We start from the raw sequence: 17,336 nt of genomic DNA, 5'->3' as shown, positions 1-17,336 counted from the left end.
ACATATTCGGGAATCTGAAAAAAATATCCATTCACAAAAGTAAAAATAAAAATGTGTTCCCCAATTTTTTTAAAAAGGTTCGTCGATTGGAAAAATGTTTGTTGAGTCAAAAAAATGTTAATGAATTCGAAACCGGTTCATACATTTAAAAAAAATGTAAACAAAACTAATGTTCATGATTTTTTTTTGAGAAAATCAAAAATTTCAAAACAAAATTGTCGATTCGAAAAATGTTCACTGATTCAAAAGTATTTTATGTCTAGGATTTGATTAGTTTTTCGAAAGTCTTTATATATTTTGGCGTTTGGAGTAGTTCGTGGTCAATGAGATTTGTTTTTAAAGTTTTAGACGTTCTCTTGCGCAACATAATGATAAGTGTGGCATGCACTGGAAATTTCATTGATTTACAACGGAATGCATTGTGATCACGTGGACATCGCGACCATCATCGGCTAGAGTGAGAAAAATAAAATAAATGGCAACATGGTGAGCCACTATGTTAAAATAGAGTATGCTCATACATCAGGATATTGAGTCATATTTATTTGGTGAGCCATAATTTTTTGTCTCCCGTTGCAACGCACGGGCATATTTGCTAGTAATAATAATAATAAAAAACCCCGCAAATACCTCCTGACGCCCTCCTCCCCATCTCCGATTCCTCCTCCGCCCGCGATTCCTTCTCTCCTCGCCGCATCACCGTCCCCGTGCCCTTCTCCAAACTCCGCCATCCCCGTCCCGTACTCCCTCCCTTGGAAAAGATCAATTGGAGGAGTAATTCCGGCTTCATCCGGTGGTGGCGATGCCGGAAAAGATCGATTTTTTTTCGACGGGAGGAGTAATTCCGGATTGATCCGGTGGTGCCGATGCCGGATCCTGCGACGGCGCCGACGCGAGCCACCAAGGGCCGTGGACTCCCTCTCCGGCTGCGATTCCGCCAAACCCTGTCGTCTCGGCGTCCCAGCGACCATCTCCGAGGCGGATAAAATCGTTTCTTTCGGTAGCAGCCCGAGGAGAAGGCCCGGACAAATCCTCGGAGCAGTAAGCCCGCCGCTCCAGCACCTTTCCTCACCGCCGTCGTCATCAAGGTCACCCCCATCCTTTTACTCCTCACTCTTTTTCCCTGCACCATCATGCGTATTTGTATTTGTGCTACACCATAAGGCTTCTTTTTGCTACCCCATCAGATCACAAGAGCAGGACTCTTTGGACGGTGCTGAAGATTGACCGGTTGGAGTCTATTGATTTGGGTATCCAGGAGTATCCTACTAGTTACACGGAGAATTGATTGTCAAGAACTAATTTGGCGGATTCACGAGGGAAATAGGTTGACTGCTGTGCTGAATTTTGTCACAAAATGCTATGGAATAATTTGTATTTCAACATGAACTGAGATTCATAGAGTATATCTATCAAATCGTTTTAGTTGTTCAAATTATAACATTTACCACTTGTTTGCTTCTTCAGGTTTTCTGAAGTTTCTTGGTCCTTACTACATGGTTCCAATTACCAGGAGAAGAAAAGTTGGCAGAATCTGTGGTCATTATATTTTTATTCAATTGGAAAGAGTGAAATGGTTGCAATAGAAATCTGCATTTAAGTCTTCAGCTCTCATATTCTTTTTGTGGTTTATTTATTTATACACTCAGAGAGAGGACTGGTTAGCTTAGGCCATCGGAGTATCTGTTTGATTGATGTGATGAATTTCAATTCTGCCTTGGAGTATTTATTTATTGAGCTTTACCTGTCTTTTTCTCAGGTTCTCTTGGTGGTCGGAATTTTGCAAGGTGAAGTTGGTCCTATGATTTCTGTCATGAAAATTGAAATGACACGTTTGGAGTCTTGTTCGGATGTCGGTGGTTTACATGTTCCAATTCAAGATATTAAAGAACCAGTTGAACTTCCCGAGCTATATGAGGACATTGGATTTAGGCCTCTCAAGGTAGTCATACTGTATGGGGAACAGGGAAAGCTCTACTTGCAAAGGTTTTGTCTTCTGATCACTTTCATTTCGCTCTGAAGCCTTGAAAATCCATGTTTTGCTACATTCAAACATCCGATCACTAATAAGTTAGTGTGTTAACATACATCTTTCCCTAGAAAAAGTGTAACCTCTTTTTTATCGTTTCAAATATGATGTTATTTCCTTTGATTCAAGACTGGTTGTGAAGTACTTGTGCTGCTCGCTAACTTCAAATATGATGCGTGCAAGCGTAGCTGAGACTTAAGCCATATTCCTGATTCTCACAGTTGACCTAAACTGAATATATTGCAAAAATGCAAGCACATCTCTGAAATGAGAGTACACTTAAGCCCTATTCCTGATAGCCAATTCTTCACTATTTCATGGAAATAGACGGGTGAAAAAAGTAGCTACATGAGCATTTGTTCTAAACTTGTTGGGTTACCACTATGTCTGGCTTCGTTGGCCTCTCACCCTCACACGACCGCACAACACTGCCGTGTAACTCCCATTCCGTCCTCTTCCAAGCGCCCGCACTACGGTTTCCGGCTGCCACCCGCTGCCTGTCCGCCTCCGCGCCGCAATTGCTCTTCTCCTTGGTGGTACCTCCTGCCATGGCCACCCTTGCTCTTGTTCGCACGCTGTTGTCGGGGCTGCCTCTGCTCCTTTCAGAGCACCACCGCTGTGTCTGCCCCCGTTTCCGTCTGCTCTTCACCCCTGCATCCCTTCGCTTTCTGCCCCCACTACCACCCCATTGCCGTCTCTTCCTCTGGACTGAATCAACAAGAAATTCTCAAAGTTTGCATCTATTCAGAGTGCTTTTTATTTGCCTTTTAGGAGAATATCCAGTTGTTTCAGAGCGTCTCGGATACTCACAATGGAACTAAAATTATATTGATTTGACTTGGTTAGCTCGGAAGGTGGATTAGCTGGGGGAGGAACCAAGAAGCTTTAGGCCCAAGAACTTCGTGTGGACCATGACCTCCTCAGTGTTGCCAAGGTCAGCAGCGATGCCCTCGATAGGACGTGGAACCACAAGACACATCAGATTAGTTTCACTATTTTCTACCACTCAACTTTTGTGTTGTCTTTTCTGCCCATAGTGAACCTGATGCAAAACTGACCGAAGGGGCGTTGTAGTAGGTTCTAGTATAGGTTCTGTCACCCTCCTGTTTTTATATATATCATGTTTGAAAATTGATGCACACACATAACACAATGGAATCATATGAAACTGCTCTTTGACATTTATCAAACTAGGCTTTAACTAGCTACATCTATTTTTGTTGAATTCGTTAATTGTGTTTTAGTATACTTTTTTGTCATTGTGTGAGGATGGATTACACACTCAGTTGTTAGGATAGGGTGTTGTGGATGATTCCTGAAAAGGGCCACGGCTAATTGAATTTTGTACCAAAAAGGCTTCTCGCCCCGCTTTATAAATAAAGCAAACCACAACCGAAGCACAACATCCAACCAAAAAATGGAGGTCCATAGAAACGAAAGAAAATAAAGGTAATGTACAGGCTAGGGGCAACAGCAAAAATAAGCCCACAAGGAAAGGAAATACAGCCTCAAGGGGGATAAGTGATCATGAGAAGTCTAGCGGCCACGTCCTTGTGCTTCCTCGTCAATCTGTCAATGGCCACCTTGTCTTTGGTTGCTCCTTCTTAGGTTTGAAGGCCCATCTCGTCCTGTAGGTGTTCATGAGTGCATTTTCCAGGTTTTGATTTAACCATTAGAGCATCTCAAGCCGTTTGCCCCCCCAGGGCACCCGACGAATGTCTTTTGGCGTATGCGCCGGCGGTTTTTCCGCCCTGGGGGCGATCGAGTTTCCAGTCGCGCCCCCAGGTTTCGGCCCCCAAACGCCCGAAAATTCTAATTTATCTTTCCCGCTGCCAAAAAACGCCACAGGTTAGGCGATCATCATGGCACAGGTCGGCGATCAAACATACCCAAAAGTTCGGTGATCAAAAGGAAGGAATCATAGACATGGAACGCATCAAACGGCAGGCTCCTCTGCCATGGGACTGGCTGAGGTCAGTGTGGGCGCATCTTCAGTGCTCGGGCTCGACGTTGGCGTTGGCGTGGCTTCAGTGCTCACGCAGGGCGTCCGCACATGTTCACTTCTCAGGCTTGGCGTCGGCGTTGGCGTCGTTGTGGGCGTAGAGGCGGCGGTTGCCGCCTGTCGAGGCATCTGGTTCAAGATGAGGCCACGCTCTGCCAGGTACCACGCCATCACCTGCTCGTCCATCGTCGACATGTCTGCCGCCATCAAGAGCGCCAGGTCGGTGTTCCTCTTCTTCGCGGCGACTTTGGTCCTGAGAAGGTCGAGCTTGACGTCATGCTTCGTCATCAACGCCGACCACCTCGCGTCGGATTTCTCCTCCCTCTTGGCGGCGCTGTTCTTGGCATCGGCGATGCACTGCTTGATCGATGATTGCAGCCGTTCAGCAGCGGGTGCCGCGCCCCTCGCTGCCTTGTCTCTTTTGTTGCCATCAGGGCGCCCTTCTGCCGCCGACGGGGCAGGCGCATCCGGCTTGTAGGTCTCCTTGGCCTTGCGAGAGTGAGTCGGCACTCCCTCCACTTCTTGCACGACTCGATCCTGGAGAACACGTGAAGGAACTTGAACTCTTGGTCGCTGTTGTCTTGGCGAAACATGTTGAACATTCGAACCATCTGCACAGCCGAAGAACAAGTGTCGGCGAAGTACACGACGAAAGAACTGAGCCGACGACTGGCCATACCTGCCCCTCGATGTTGGCGCCGCTTTCCGGGCGAGCCGCGACCTCCTCTAGGATCCCATGTCACTTGTTGCAGGCCGCCTAGATGGTCGCCCAATGGTTCGCCATGGCCTTGTCGCTGTGATCCATGTGGATGTTGGCGAAGTCGGGGTCGACCAGCTTGTGCTCGTCGAACGCCGTCTTGATTCTTCTCCAGTACGTGTCGGTGTTCTGATTCAAGCCGGTGATCGGGTCGATGCTGACGGTCTTCCATGCATCGGCGAGGCACTCGTCTTCCTTGGACGTCCACTTGACGCGAGGCTCGCCCGGCTTGTGTTGGGCGCCCGCTTCTTCTTTCTCTCTTTCGGCCCCGGCTCCGGCTCCACCTGTTCTTCCTCCTCCGCCTCCTCCTTGGCGTCGTCGAGCACGTCGTCCATGTCGATGGCGGTGTCCATCGTTTCGTCTTGCGCGTGGAACCCGGGGCACGAAGCGGCGGGGACCGAGCCGCTCGTGATGATCTCGTCCATGTTGGTGTCGGTGTTGCTGAACTGTGGCGCCGAGCCGTGTGCGAAGGGTAGGGCGGCACGGCGCAGAGGCGGCACAGGCGAGCTGTTGAGGCCGGAGGCACGCGGCACTGCGCCATGCAGGAAGGTGATGCTGGGGTTGAAGCCGCCATGCGTGTTGCCGTCGGAGTAGCCAGGCGAGGGCGCGTACCCCCATAGCGGCGGCGAGAAGTTGGCCGGCGACGCGACGCTGTGCTGGCTCCCTCACGCAGCTTGTGGGCAGTGGCCATGCGGAAGGTTCATCATCCCCACGCGAGACGCCTCTCCTGCTCCGCCGCCACCGCGTCCCTGGCCCTCTTGGTGATGAGCCTGTTCTGGTGATCGGTGGTTACTCAACGCCTACCTTCAACTCGGTGTTCGACAAGCCCTGTGGCCTTGCCATCGGCGCCCTCGGCTTCCTCTGCTTTGGCTGGGCGGTATCGGTGGCTAGGCGAGGGGCCGCATACTTCTTCGGCGGCATGGCGGTTGGATCTGATGAGGAGAATAGCGGGAGCGGTGGTGGAGAAGGGGGGAAGTGCTTGGGCAATGGAGGGAAAATGGGGGAAAACGGCGGGAATAGGCCGGTCTGTCGCCGACCACGTGGGCCCACGCGTCAGCCGGTACCCCCAGGCGCCCCCTGGTGCGCTGGGTTCGGCTTGGGTTTGCCGGTTGTTATTTTGGCCCAAATCGGCGATAAACAACAATCTGGGGGCGCAACTTGGCCGATGTTTCGCCGCCGACGCTAAAAAAGGCGCCCTAAGGGGCTTGTTGGGGGGCCAGTGGAGATGCTCTTACATGATTGCTGGTACTACTATTTAGTGATAGTTTAGTTATTTTGCTGTTTCATGTTATGGCCTAGACATTTGCTTCACCGGAGTAGCCTTAGCTGGTTGTGCTTTTGAGAGAGGGTCTGTTGTTTATGAACTGTAATGTACCACATGATGTTCGGAATTGCACTATTTTTGTAGGCCTACTATTCTGGGCTAGGCAAAGGTCCAGTTGCACATTCGATTTTATAATCATGATTGTTGCTTTCTGGTGATATGAAAAGTGTACTTTATGCAATAATCCAGTACCTGCCCCCTAATCTATTCCTTACCTCACACTGGAGCAGCACAACATTCTCCACTGGTAGGCATTCGTTGAAGAGAAGCTGGGCCAAACCCAGTAGGTATGCGTGGAATTATTGAGCTCAGGTTTTTTGGGATTAAGGTAAGAAGTTGTTAAATTTTTAGGGGTTTGAGCTAGGAGGTAGTGCTTAGTCCCATATGTTATGCTGTACCCCTAGACCATGATTCCTTTCCTACCTCAGAAGCAAGAACTGTTGCGATTTAGTGGAGAGGTGGAACACTACATGGTTCACACACTGTAGCTAGCCGAATTATATCCTGCAGATTTACAATCAATTTGGGGAAAGGAATTGCAACATGGACTAGGATATGAAAATGGATTGCTCACTCCTTGGTATCTTTCTTATGGATCTGATTTATTTTCTATGCAGATTCTTACACCAAAGGATCACTATATGCCAAGGTATGTAAGTTGTGTCAAGTATAGGAACTTTATCTGTTGGATGAGCAAAAAAGACAATATTTTGACACAAAGTCTAAGCACAACAAACAGGGAATTTTTGGCTATAGAAAAGATTTGCTATCACTTTCTGTTAAATGGTTCTCCATTCCTCCTATGATAGACTTCGAGGATGATAAGAGCGGAAGATTTGGATTTAATTGTTAGGCTCGATGGCTCAAAATACGACAAGGAATCAACTGAAAGAGGAACATGTATGAATCGTACGGAAGAACTACTATATGCTATTAAGGTACGTGTTAGCTTCTGAGGGGTACATATTCTTTTGTTCCTTTTCCATCTTCTCGTAATCCTGTCGTATTACTTTATTCTTCCTTTGTTCACAAATAAAAAAAATTAGTATTTATGTACAAAGGGAGTAGTAAATCGAAAATGTCAAACGGAGACCGAGCTCCATGGAGGCCTTTATTTGAGAACTTCAAAATTCAAAATTTTCAGTTTCAAAAATTCTGGAAAAAAATACAGATACACCTAGATACATAATGTACATGTATGCAAATTTTCAGGTCAAAATACATTAAAACGTGAGCTACACAAAAAAGACAAATGTGGGGCCTTTTACCATATATGTACTGTTCATCTTTGAAGTCCATGATTTTGTTTTTTTTGTGCAGCTCGCAATTCATCCTGAAACTTATCACACATACACATTACATCCTTGCATACATGTTTATTTTTTTCAGAATTTTTTGAAATCGAAATTTATGAATTTTGAATTTTTCAAAATAAAGGGCTCCATGGAGCTCGGTCTTCAAAATGCCCTAATCGTAGTAAATTTGTTTTTAAAATCAGGACATGTTTATTATATCTCTATGTTATGTTACGTTATACTCCCTCCGTTCCTAAATATTAGACCTTTTAGAGATGTTAATATGGACTACGTAACAAGCAAAACGAGTGAATCTACATTCTAAAATATGTCTATATACATCCGTATGTACTATGTAGTCCATATTGAAATATCTGAAAGGGCTTATATTTAGAAACGGAGGGAGTCTGATGTAATAATGTTTTTCTCAATATACTTTATATAGTGCATTTGTAATGTTTATACTCTCCTTATGTCACAAACTCCCATTGGTCCAGCTCATTCTTCCAATCAGCTCTAAAAGAAATATAGCTTAATATTGATTATCCAACTATCATCATAATCTTTTAGTTTTTAGGCTTTTGCTTTCTGTAGCAACTTCAGAATCTTTGCTTTTACCCAAGCATCGACAAGTAGTATGACATGTCTTTGTCGCCTCCCACTAAAAAGGGAACTATTATCAAGTGCATCATTCATCATGGACTTGGATCAAAAGAAAAGTAAAGGTACTCCCTCCGATCCGAATTAATTGACGCAACCTCTATTCAAGATAAGAGGCTGCGGTGATTAATTCAGATTGGTGGCAGTATATTTCTTTCTAGAACAATTTGCTTGAATAGAAATATTCTTGAGAACGTACCGCGATTATGATGTTAAGGCTACCCCACAAATGAATTTCTCTGTTCTACTTGAATGAAAATAGTTCTTGAAACATAATGAGATTTTGAAGCCCTTTAAACAGTCTGCTGCTGGTTAGTTGTTCTGATCGTCTTCTCTCATCATTTTTCTTATCTGACAACGCAGAATAATTCGGTGTCTAAGAAACATGGCGATATTATAATAATCTCACGGATCCATATGTATTTCATTACTAGATACATCCGTTTGGCATAAGTTTCTTTTCATTCTGAACCTAATAATATCTCCATGCTTTTAGAGGTTATTTAGCTAATACTTCCTCAGTCCGGTAATACTTGTCAGAGAAATGGATGTATCTAGACATATTTTGGCTCATTGATGGCATGTACTCCCTCTGTTCCTAAATATAAGTTTTTCTAGAGATTCCACCAAGTGACTACATACGGAGCAAAATGAGTGAATCTACATTCTGAAATATGTCTACATACATCTGTATGTTGTATTTCATTTGAAATGTCTAAAAAGACTTATATTTAGTAACGGAGGGAATACGAGCTTTGAACTGAGAATGGCGTTTTGGAGCTCGGCCTCCTTCGAGGCCGTTTTTTCTTAAATTCAAAATTCATACATTTTGGTTAATTTTTTTTGTACAGTACACAATGATGTGATGTGTGTGCGTATAAAATTTCAGAATAAAATACATTGAGATGCGATCTATGCACAAAAAAAAAATCATGGACTTTTGGGATGAATAGTAACGTGTCTTGAAAAGCCATTGTCTTTTTTTGCACAACCTTCATTTTAACGTATTTCGTCCTGAAAATTTACACATGTGAGTTATGCCTTCATGTATGCCTGTATTTTTTGAAATGTAAAAATATGTTTTTTTGTTGAATTCTGAATTTTTTAAAAACCGTCCTACAAAAGCAGTTTTAGCATTGTACTTTGCTTCGAACGGCTATCTTTTCTATGGTCATTGAAAGCAAATTTGACATGGGTAAACAAATACGACAGCGGTGGCATAAAAAAAAGTCGCCTCAGACTATTTAATTCCTGATGACATTTTCCTCACTGCGCACAGGGCGCTCAGAATGTCGGTCTCTAGGATAGTCATCATCGGCTTAGCGGAACCATTTATAGACGCATACTTAAGCCGTATAACTTGATATTCCCCAATCGAGGTGGGACTAAAGAACTGTGGAAATGTTTCGGACGGTTCCTGCCTTTTATTTATTGGCTAGAAAAGTAGAGCGATCGAAATGGGCCTGGGCCAGAAAATAACTCTGCATTTAAATAGTCAGAGAGAGTTAACACGAGAGCTCCTAATGGGTGCCAGTTGGCAGTTCGTGCGCCCACGCGGCTGGGAACTGGGCTGGCCCAGGTTGCCTCGATCGCCTCCTTCGCTCCCGTCGATCACGGTTGACCAGTCGACAGCTGGCCAGTTGACCAGTCAACTGTTGACTTCTGACAAAAAAATCATAGAAAATCCTGAATTTAAAACAGTTCATGACATTTGAAAGAAAGTCCAGAAACTTCAAAAAAGTTCATGAATTTGAAAAAAATCCAACACAACTGAAAAAAATAATTCATCAATTTTGAAAAAAAGTAAGTTCATCTGTTTTGGAAAAAATTAAATCAAAAATGAAGAAAGAGTTCATCGATTTTGAAAAATGTTCATCGAATTTGGAAAAAGTTTATCGATTTTGAAAAAAGAGTGTGTCTATATTGAAAAAAGTTCATCGGTTTTTAAAAAATTAGTTGATTTAAGAAAAGAGTTCATCGGTTTTTAAAAAAATTAGTTGATTTAAGAAAAGAGTTCATCGGTTTTTAAAAAAATTAATCGATTTGAAAAAAGAGTTCATCGATTTTGAAAAAAAGTTCATCGAGTTTCCAAAAAGGTTCACTGATTTAGAAAAAGTTGACTGAATTTGAAAATATTTCATCGAATTTGAAAAAAGTTCACGTGTTTAAGGAAAAAACAAAAATGAAAAAGGGACAAGAAAAAAGGAAGGACCAGTGAGAATAACTGATCCGGGAAGCTTCCCAAAACCAGGGGCTCTCGTGACTGAAGGAATAAAGGAAAGGAATGAAGTTTATAGGCTCAATTGCTTCGTTGTTGTCCTGGTGGTCATTGTGCTGCTCTCTCAACGAGAGATCCTGAGTTCGAAACAACGCTTGCACAAACACCCTTTTTGCTCCAGTTTTGAAAAAAAAACACGCCGGCCCAGCGCGGCGTGGGAGTATGTGCCCATTTGCGCGAACTAAAGAAACGGGTGCCGAATAGGCTTTGCCAGTTAACGCAGTAGACGGGACAAATTTCCAATTCTCTTGCACAAAACAGAAGGACATTGATGAAGCATGACTTAAAAAAACACAAAATTCAACCGAGCTACATATAATACTTATACCAACATAACATACAGGTCGACAACTTGTAGAAGAAGCATCACTAAGAGCATCTCCAATAGAAGATGCATATTTGGAGATGTAAAACAGGAGATGTCAAAATTTACATCTCCAAAAAAGAGGCAACTCCAATAGATGATGTACATTGAAGATGTAAAAGAGCAACTCCAATAGATGATGCAAAGTGGAGATGTAAAAACTAGTGGGCGTCGGCCAAATAGGGGCGGTGGCAGTTCGGAAGGTGGCGGCGTTGGCGCAGCAGCAGCGAGGAGCGACGGAGGGACGGCGGAGTTGCGGCAATTTGAGGTGGAGAGAGGAGGAAGAGCGGCGTAGGGGCGGCGACGAAGGTTGAGGAGGGCCTCTTTGGTCGGAGGAGGAAGCCACGGCCGCCGCCGGCAGCCAACACTATTGGAATCAAAAGATTTGCCGTTAGCCACTTCTTTGTCGTCTGCTAGCTGATGGCAATGGATGGCTTTGCCAACAGCTTCAAAAAACAAACGACAAAGAGCTGGCTGACGGCCAAGGATGGCTTTGCCATCAGCCAGGTCTTTGCCGTCTGCTAGCAGACGACAAAGAGGGAGGTTGGCCCACTGGTTGATAAACAAGAGGAAAAGCATTAGGAAAAGTAGATACGTTGGAGACGTATCAGACACCCCGACCCCTGATACCTCTTCGGCTTCCTGTTGACCGAAAAGGTGCTCTTCGGCCTTCCAAAGGTCAATGTTAAATTATGAGTTAGGTCATATATTTTTCGATTTTATTATAAAAAACATCATATTTGTGTTGATTTGGTGGTTTTAAATGTGCAGTTGTTTCGTCGCTGCGAGGGTTTGGTGTTCAACGACCTCCCTGTGCGTTCACGAGCTCCGCCCCTGCGTTCGTGGGTGAGCACAAATGACATCTCCTCCTCCCCCATTCATTTGCTCTGTTTCGGTCGTTGTGCCGATGAAACTTGCTAGCTATAGGTGTCTTCAATCCACAGTATGCGTGGCCACTATGCGTCTCCTGTTCGAAAGGGTTACATCTATAAATATGTGTAGCGACCCGACCTCAAACAGTCTGATCTCTGTGCATAACTGTCATCCCTGGATCGGTAATGCTGACACACATAGTACTTGAAGGATTTATAACAGAGTAGAAATCACACACTTATTACATCGAATGTTTCAAAAGAGAACTTATTACAATAAATATGGCTTAAGGCCATCTAATACGATAACAACGGAAGGCTTGGAAAATAAAGTGAGTCCATCAACTCCAACGGCATCACTGAGTGAAAGACCACGACCTCAGGCTCCTTACTCGTCGTCTGAAAAGTCTGCAACATAATACGTTGCAGCCCGAAAACGGGTCAACACATGGAATATGCTGGCAAGGTAACACAAAAGAGTAATGAACAGAATAATGCCATCACTACATGCATATTTGGCTGGTGGAGGCTGTATGGTTAATATGTTTTGCGAAAAGCCAATTTTTCCCTACAACAAAGGAATAAATTTTATTTAACTATCATGGTGGTTGTTAAATATTGAGAATGATAAACCCCATCTCAATCCCAATTAAAAATAATCATTAACCCCAATCAAATTATATAATTAAGAGTGATGGGATCCACATGATAATCCAAGAACTAGATACTCAAGATGTGCATAACTGGGGACACAGCTAACCATGATTAGTTTGTATACTCTGCAGAGGTTTGTGCACTTTTCCCCACAAGACTCGATCTCCTCCGTTGGTTTTCTCGCACTACAAGATGTTTGAGAAACGGATGACCGAGACATAGTCTTTCCGAAGAGGTCCCCTTAACCGATAGATAGGCCGGTACACCTACAATCCCCTACATCTGCTAGCCCATCATGGAAAGGTTTCCCACAACTTACTCAACTATGCCTGAGCTCATAATGGCATGTGGCTGCACACGGAAGTTTCTAGCATGAATAATCTTATGATCCCTTTGAGTCTGGGTGGCAGTCCATAGGAGAATCACACGGTACCCCGGGATTTCCAAAAATACAGGCAATCACTTGAATTCCTCACGTGCCTCAATCCACCCAGATGTGTATTAAAGTTGCCACCTTAAGTTAACCATTATTTAACAATACTCACATTTGTCATGAATACTCTCAAACGCAATCCACGTCTACGAGCATAGCATAGCAATATAAGCGACGTAGAAGTAACTCCCAAGGTTTGATAATGAACAGGTGAATAGGTACTACCTCATCTACTTCCCAACCCACAATTTAATCAGATCCTAACCATGCAATTGTTTGAGGATTGATCTAATGCAATAAATTCGGGTAGTGAAGAGGTATGATCAAAGTGTTACTTGCCTTGCTGATGATCTGCGAAACCTAGAGACTCGTAGTAGCACGCTTCACACTCCGGGTACTCTATCGCAAACAAACAAGCATACAATAAGCAATCAAGCAAGGGCACGGGTAAAACTCAAATAAGAGATCTAACCAGAAAGTTCAACTTAAGAATTTCGGTTTGCAAAAAGAATCAAATCAAACGAAGCAACAAAACTCAAACGGCGAAAGACACAAGCTTTGTTTACTAATCTGGACTAAAGTCAAATTTTACAGTAGCAAAACCTTGTTTAAGTTCGTTAAACAGAAAGGGGGTTTCGAGACGAAACTCTAGGCGCTTGAATCGCCTGATTCCGATAAACGAGCGAAAAGTTATACTAGAACGAAAATCGGATCAGAAATCGCGATCGAAAATAATCGCGGAAAAATCCGAGAAAAAGAAAAACTGACGAACAGGCTAACGAACGAACGTTCGCTGTCTGCGGCTAAATCGTGAAAACCGTTCGTTAAAACGAACTAACGAACGGGCGTTCGCTAAATAAAAACCGAAAAAATAAACCAAACCGGATTTATAAAAAAAAGATCTAATTTTAGAAAAAAACCGTCGGTTCTCTCGCGAAAACCGAGGCAGCGGCGGCAGCTACCTCCTGCGAAAGTCCGGCGAACGGCGGCGGCGGTGGGTGGGCTCCGACGAGGCGGCGCGGGGCGGCGAGTGTCGGCGCAGGGCAGCGGCGAGGCGCGACGGTGGTGACGCGGGGCGGCAACAGCATCGGCGGGGCGCGGTTAGGGTTAGGGTTTGGGCGGCGGCGCGGGTTGGGCTTCGGCGGCTCGGAGCGGCGGCTTATAAAGCCCCCCTAGGCGGAGTCCCGCTCGGGTACGGTCCGGAGTCGGTTTGACTTTTTTTAAAACAATTCCGACGTGCAGAAAAAGAAGAAGAGAAATAGTAAACGGACTCCAAAAATCCTGAAATAAATTTTCCCCGTCCTCTAAAAATAGGCCGGACAAGGTGAACATTTATTTGGGCCTAAAATACAATTTGAAAAAACGCATATTTTTTCTAATTCAAATAAAATAGCGATAAAACTCCGAATAAAAATCGTATTTGATTTTAATATTAAATCTATGATATTTTTTTTATTTTTGAGGAAGTCATTTTATCCTCTCTCTTCTATTTTTATAAAATAAATATTTGAAGCGAAATAATTAAAATCAAACGATCCTCTTTTCAAAATTCGAGAAATCTCGAATATGAAAATAACGAAATTCCCAACTCTCTCCGTGGGTCCTTGAGTTGCGTAGAATTTCTAGGATCAAACTAAAATGCAACGATGATCTAATGTATAACATTCCAAATTAAAAATTTGGATGTTACAAACCTACCCCCCTTAAGATGAATCTCGCCCTCGAGATTCGGGTTGGCTAGAAAATAGGTGTGGGTAATCCTTCTGTAGGTCTTCCTCTCGTTCCCAGGTGGCTTCATCCTCGGTATGGTGGCTCCACTAAACTTTACAGAACTTGATTACCTTGTTGCGTGTGACTCGGCTGGCAAACTCGAGTATCTTGACTGGCTTCTCCTCGTACGTCAAATCGCTATCCAACTGTATCGATTCCAGTGGCACTGTATCTCTCAAAGGAATTTCAGCCATCTCTGCGTGGCATTTCTTCAACCGAGAAACGTGGAACACATCGTGAACTCATGACAATCCTTCGGGAAATTCTAACTTGTAAGCAACTTCTCCTATATGTTCCAAAACCTTGTATGGTGCCACAAAACGTGGCACTAACTTTCCCTTAACTCCAGAGCGCTTCACTCCTCGAAGTGGGGATACACGAAGATACACTCTGTCTCCAACTTCGTAAACTGTCTCCTTGCGTTTAGAATCCACATAGCTCGTCTGCCTGGACTGGGCTACCTTGAGTCTATCGCGAATCAGCTTAACCTTCTCTTCAGACTCTTTATTCAAATCTGGTCCAAACAACTGTCGGTCTCCAACTTCGCCCCACAACTATGGAGTTCTGCACCTCCTTCCGTACAATGCTTCAAACGGTGCCATTCAAACTGGCCTGGTAGCTGTTGTTGTATGAGAACTCTGCACACGGCAAATTATCGTCCCAACTAGATCCATAGTCTAGCACACAAGCTCTCAACATGTCCTCCAGAATCTGATTGACTCTTTCAGTCTGCCCATCTGTCTACGGGTGAAAAGATGTATTGAACTCTAGCCTGGTTCCCAAAGTTTCATGCAACTGATTCCAAAACTTTGAAGTAAACTGGGTTCCTCTATCTGATACAATGGTCCTCGGAACTCCATGCAGACATACGATCCTGGTCATGTATATCTTTGCCAACTTAGCACTGGTGTAAGTGGTCTTCACTGGGATGAAGCGAGCTACTTTCGTCAAACGATCGAGTACAACCCATATCGAGTCATAGCCTGAACGAGTCCTAGGTAATCCCGTGATAAAATCCATGCCTAACTTATCCCACTTCCATTCGGGTATCGGCAATGGCTGTAGCAATCCTGCTGGCTTCTGATGCTCTGCCTTCACTCTCTGACATACATCACAAACTGTTACATACTCTGCAATATCCTTCTTCATTCCGGTCCAGCAGAAACTATCCTTCAAATCCAGATACATCTTGGTATTTCCTGGGTGAATCGAATATGGCGAATCATGAGCCTCTTGCAGAATCAACTTCCTGATCTCCTGATCATTTGGCACATATACGCGGTCCTCAAACCATAAGGTATCGTGCTCATCTTCACGAAATCCCTTAGCCTTTACTTTACTCATTCTTTCCTTTATTTCGGCAATCTCCTTGTCCGTCTTCTGAGCTTCTCTGATCTTATCCATTAAAGTAGATTGAATATCCAAAGCTTCTACATATCCTCTCGGAACTATCTCCAAACATAGTTTGCGAAGGTCCTCTGCTAACTCCTTGGGCAATCCTCCGGTCATGAGTGTGTTGACATGACTTTTTCGGCTCAACGCATCGACTATTATGTTAGCCTTTTCGGGGTGATAATGCAATCTCATATCATAATCCTTAATGAGCTCTAACCATCTCCTCTGCCTGAGATTCAACTCCTTCCGCGTGAAGATATACTTCAAACTCTTGTGATCCGTGTATACCTCACAATGATTTTCGATGATAAAATGCGTCCATGTCTTCAATGCATGCACTACGACTGCTAGCTCCAAATCATGCGTAGCATAGTTTAACTCATGGGGTTTAAGCTGTCGTGATGCATATGAAACAACTCTTCCCTCCTGCATAAGTACGGCTCCAAGTCCTCGCCGAGAAGCATCGCAATACACTTCATAATCCTTGCGTTGATCTGGCAGAATCAAGACTGGTGATGTAACCAAGCATCTCTTCAACTCCTGAAAACTGGCCTCACATTCCTCAGTCCATTTGAATTTGGTGTCCTTCTTCAACAACTCCGTCATGGGCTTCGCAATCTTTGAGAAATTCTCAATGAACCTCCGGTAGTATCCTGCAAGTCCAAGAAAACTCTGGATCTCTCCAACTGACATGGGTGGCTCCCAATTTGTCACCGTGACAACCTTGGTGGGGTCTACCACTATTACTTCTCCAGATATAACATGTCCAAGGAATCCAACTTCCTTCAGCCAAAACTCGCACTTGCTGAACTTGACGTATAGCTGATGTTCTCTGAGCTTCCCAAGTACTAAACGCAAATGTTCCTTATGCTCTTTTCCATTCTTCGAGTAGACCAAAATATCATCCATGAACACCACGACGAACTTATCCAAAAACTCCATAAACACTTTGTTCATCATGTTCATAAAATAGGCAGGTGCATTAGTTAGGCCAAATGACATAACGGTATACTCATATAGCCCATACCTTGTGGTAAAAGCTGTCTTAGGTATATCCTGCTCTCGAATCTTCAGCTGGTGATATCCTGATCGTAGATCGATCTTGGAAAACACCTTAGCTCCTTGCAGCTGATCAAACAAATCATTGATCATCGGCAGTGGGTACTTGTTCTTGATCGTCACCTCATTCAATCCTCGATAATCAACAACCATCCTTAACGATCCATCCTTCTTCTCCACTAGAAGTACTGGTAATCCCCAAGGTGACGAACTTGGGCGTATATAACCTTTATCCAGTAACTCCTTAATCTGCTTCTTAACTTCCTCCAAATCCTTTGCGGGCATTCTGTACGGTCTCTTAGATATTGGCCCTGTGCCTGGCAAAAGCTCAATCAAAAACTCAATGTCTCTATCCGGTGGCATGCCTGGCAATTCTTCTGGAAATACATCCGGGAAATCCTTTACCACTGGTACTTCCTCCTGTACAACTCTTGATAAGGAATT

The 17,336-nt window shown here is 44.1% G+C and overlaps 1 protein-coding gene across 9 annotated transcripts; it reads left to right on the top strand.

The window, feature by feature from the left end:
- The first annotated feature begins 623 nt into the window (after positions 1–623).
- LOC119361045 lies at positions 624–11,742 on the top strand. Of its 9 annotated transcripts, XR_005172837.1 has the most exons (9): positions 624–1,088; positions 1,188–1,327; positions 1,468–1,576; positions 1,760–1,986; positions 2,876–2,963; positions 6,343–6,440; positions 6,730–6,761; positions 6,922–7,050; positions 8,431–8,601. XR_005172837.1 is itself a non-coding variant. In XM_037626438.1 (6 exons), exons 3-6 carry the CDS (start codon positions 1,956–1,958, stop codon positions 11,628–11,630), a joined length of 342 nt encoding a protein of 113 aa, XP_037482335.1. In that variant the 5' UTR covers positions 624–1,088; positions 1,188–1,327; positions 1,760–1,955; the 3' UTR covers positions 11,631–11,742. The 9 variants fall into 9 exon arrangements, 2 of the variants coding, with proteins under 2 accessions (XP_037482335.1, XP_037482332.1); XR_005172833.1 differs by lacking the exon at positions 8,431–8,601 and adding an exon at positions 8,608–8,626 and having other exon boundaries at positions 1,468–1,986; XR_005172835.1 differs by having other exon boundaries at positions 1,468–1,942; positions 8,431–8,600.
- Positions 11,743–17,336: the final 5,594 nt, after the last annotated feature.

This window comes from Triticum dicoccoides, chromosome 1A, assembly GCF_002162155.2.
Source record: "Triticum dicoccoides isolate Atlit2015 ecotype Zavitan chromosome 1A, WEW_v2.0, whole genome shotgun sequence".
Lineage (NCBI taxonomy): Eukaryota > Viridiplantae > Streptophyta > Magnoliopsida > Poales > Poaceae > Triticum > Triticum dicoccoides.
The sequence above is the reverse complement of the archived record's forward strand: the minus strand, read 5'-3'. Positions and strand labels throughout refer to the sequence as shown.

Coding starts and splice junctions, on each gene's coding strand:
- LOC119361045 (XM_037626438.1), top strand. CDS start 1,956: ATGGGGAACAGGGAAAGCTCTACTTGCAAAG. Junction 1,987..6,729: donor GGAAAGCTCTACTTGCAAAG/GTTTTGTCTTCT, acceptor TTTTCTATGCAG/ATTCTTACACCAAAGGATCA. Junction 6,762..6,921: donor AAGGATCACTATATGCCAAG/GTATGTAAGTTG, acceptor CTCCTATGATAG/ACTTCGAGGATGATAAGAGC.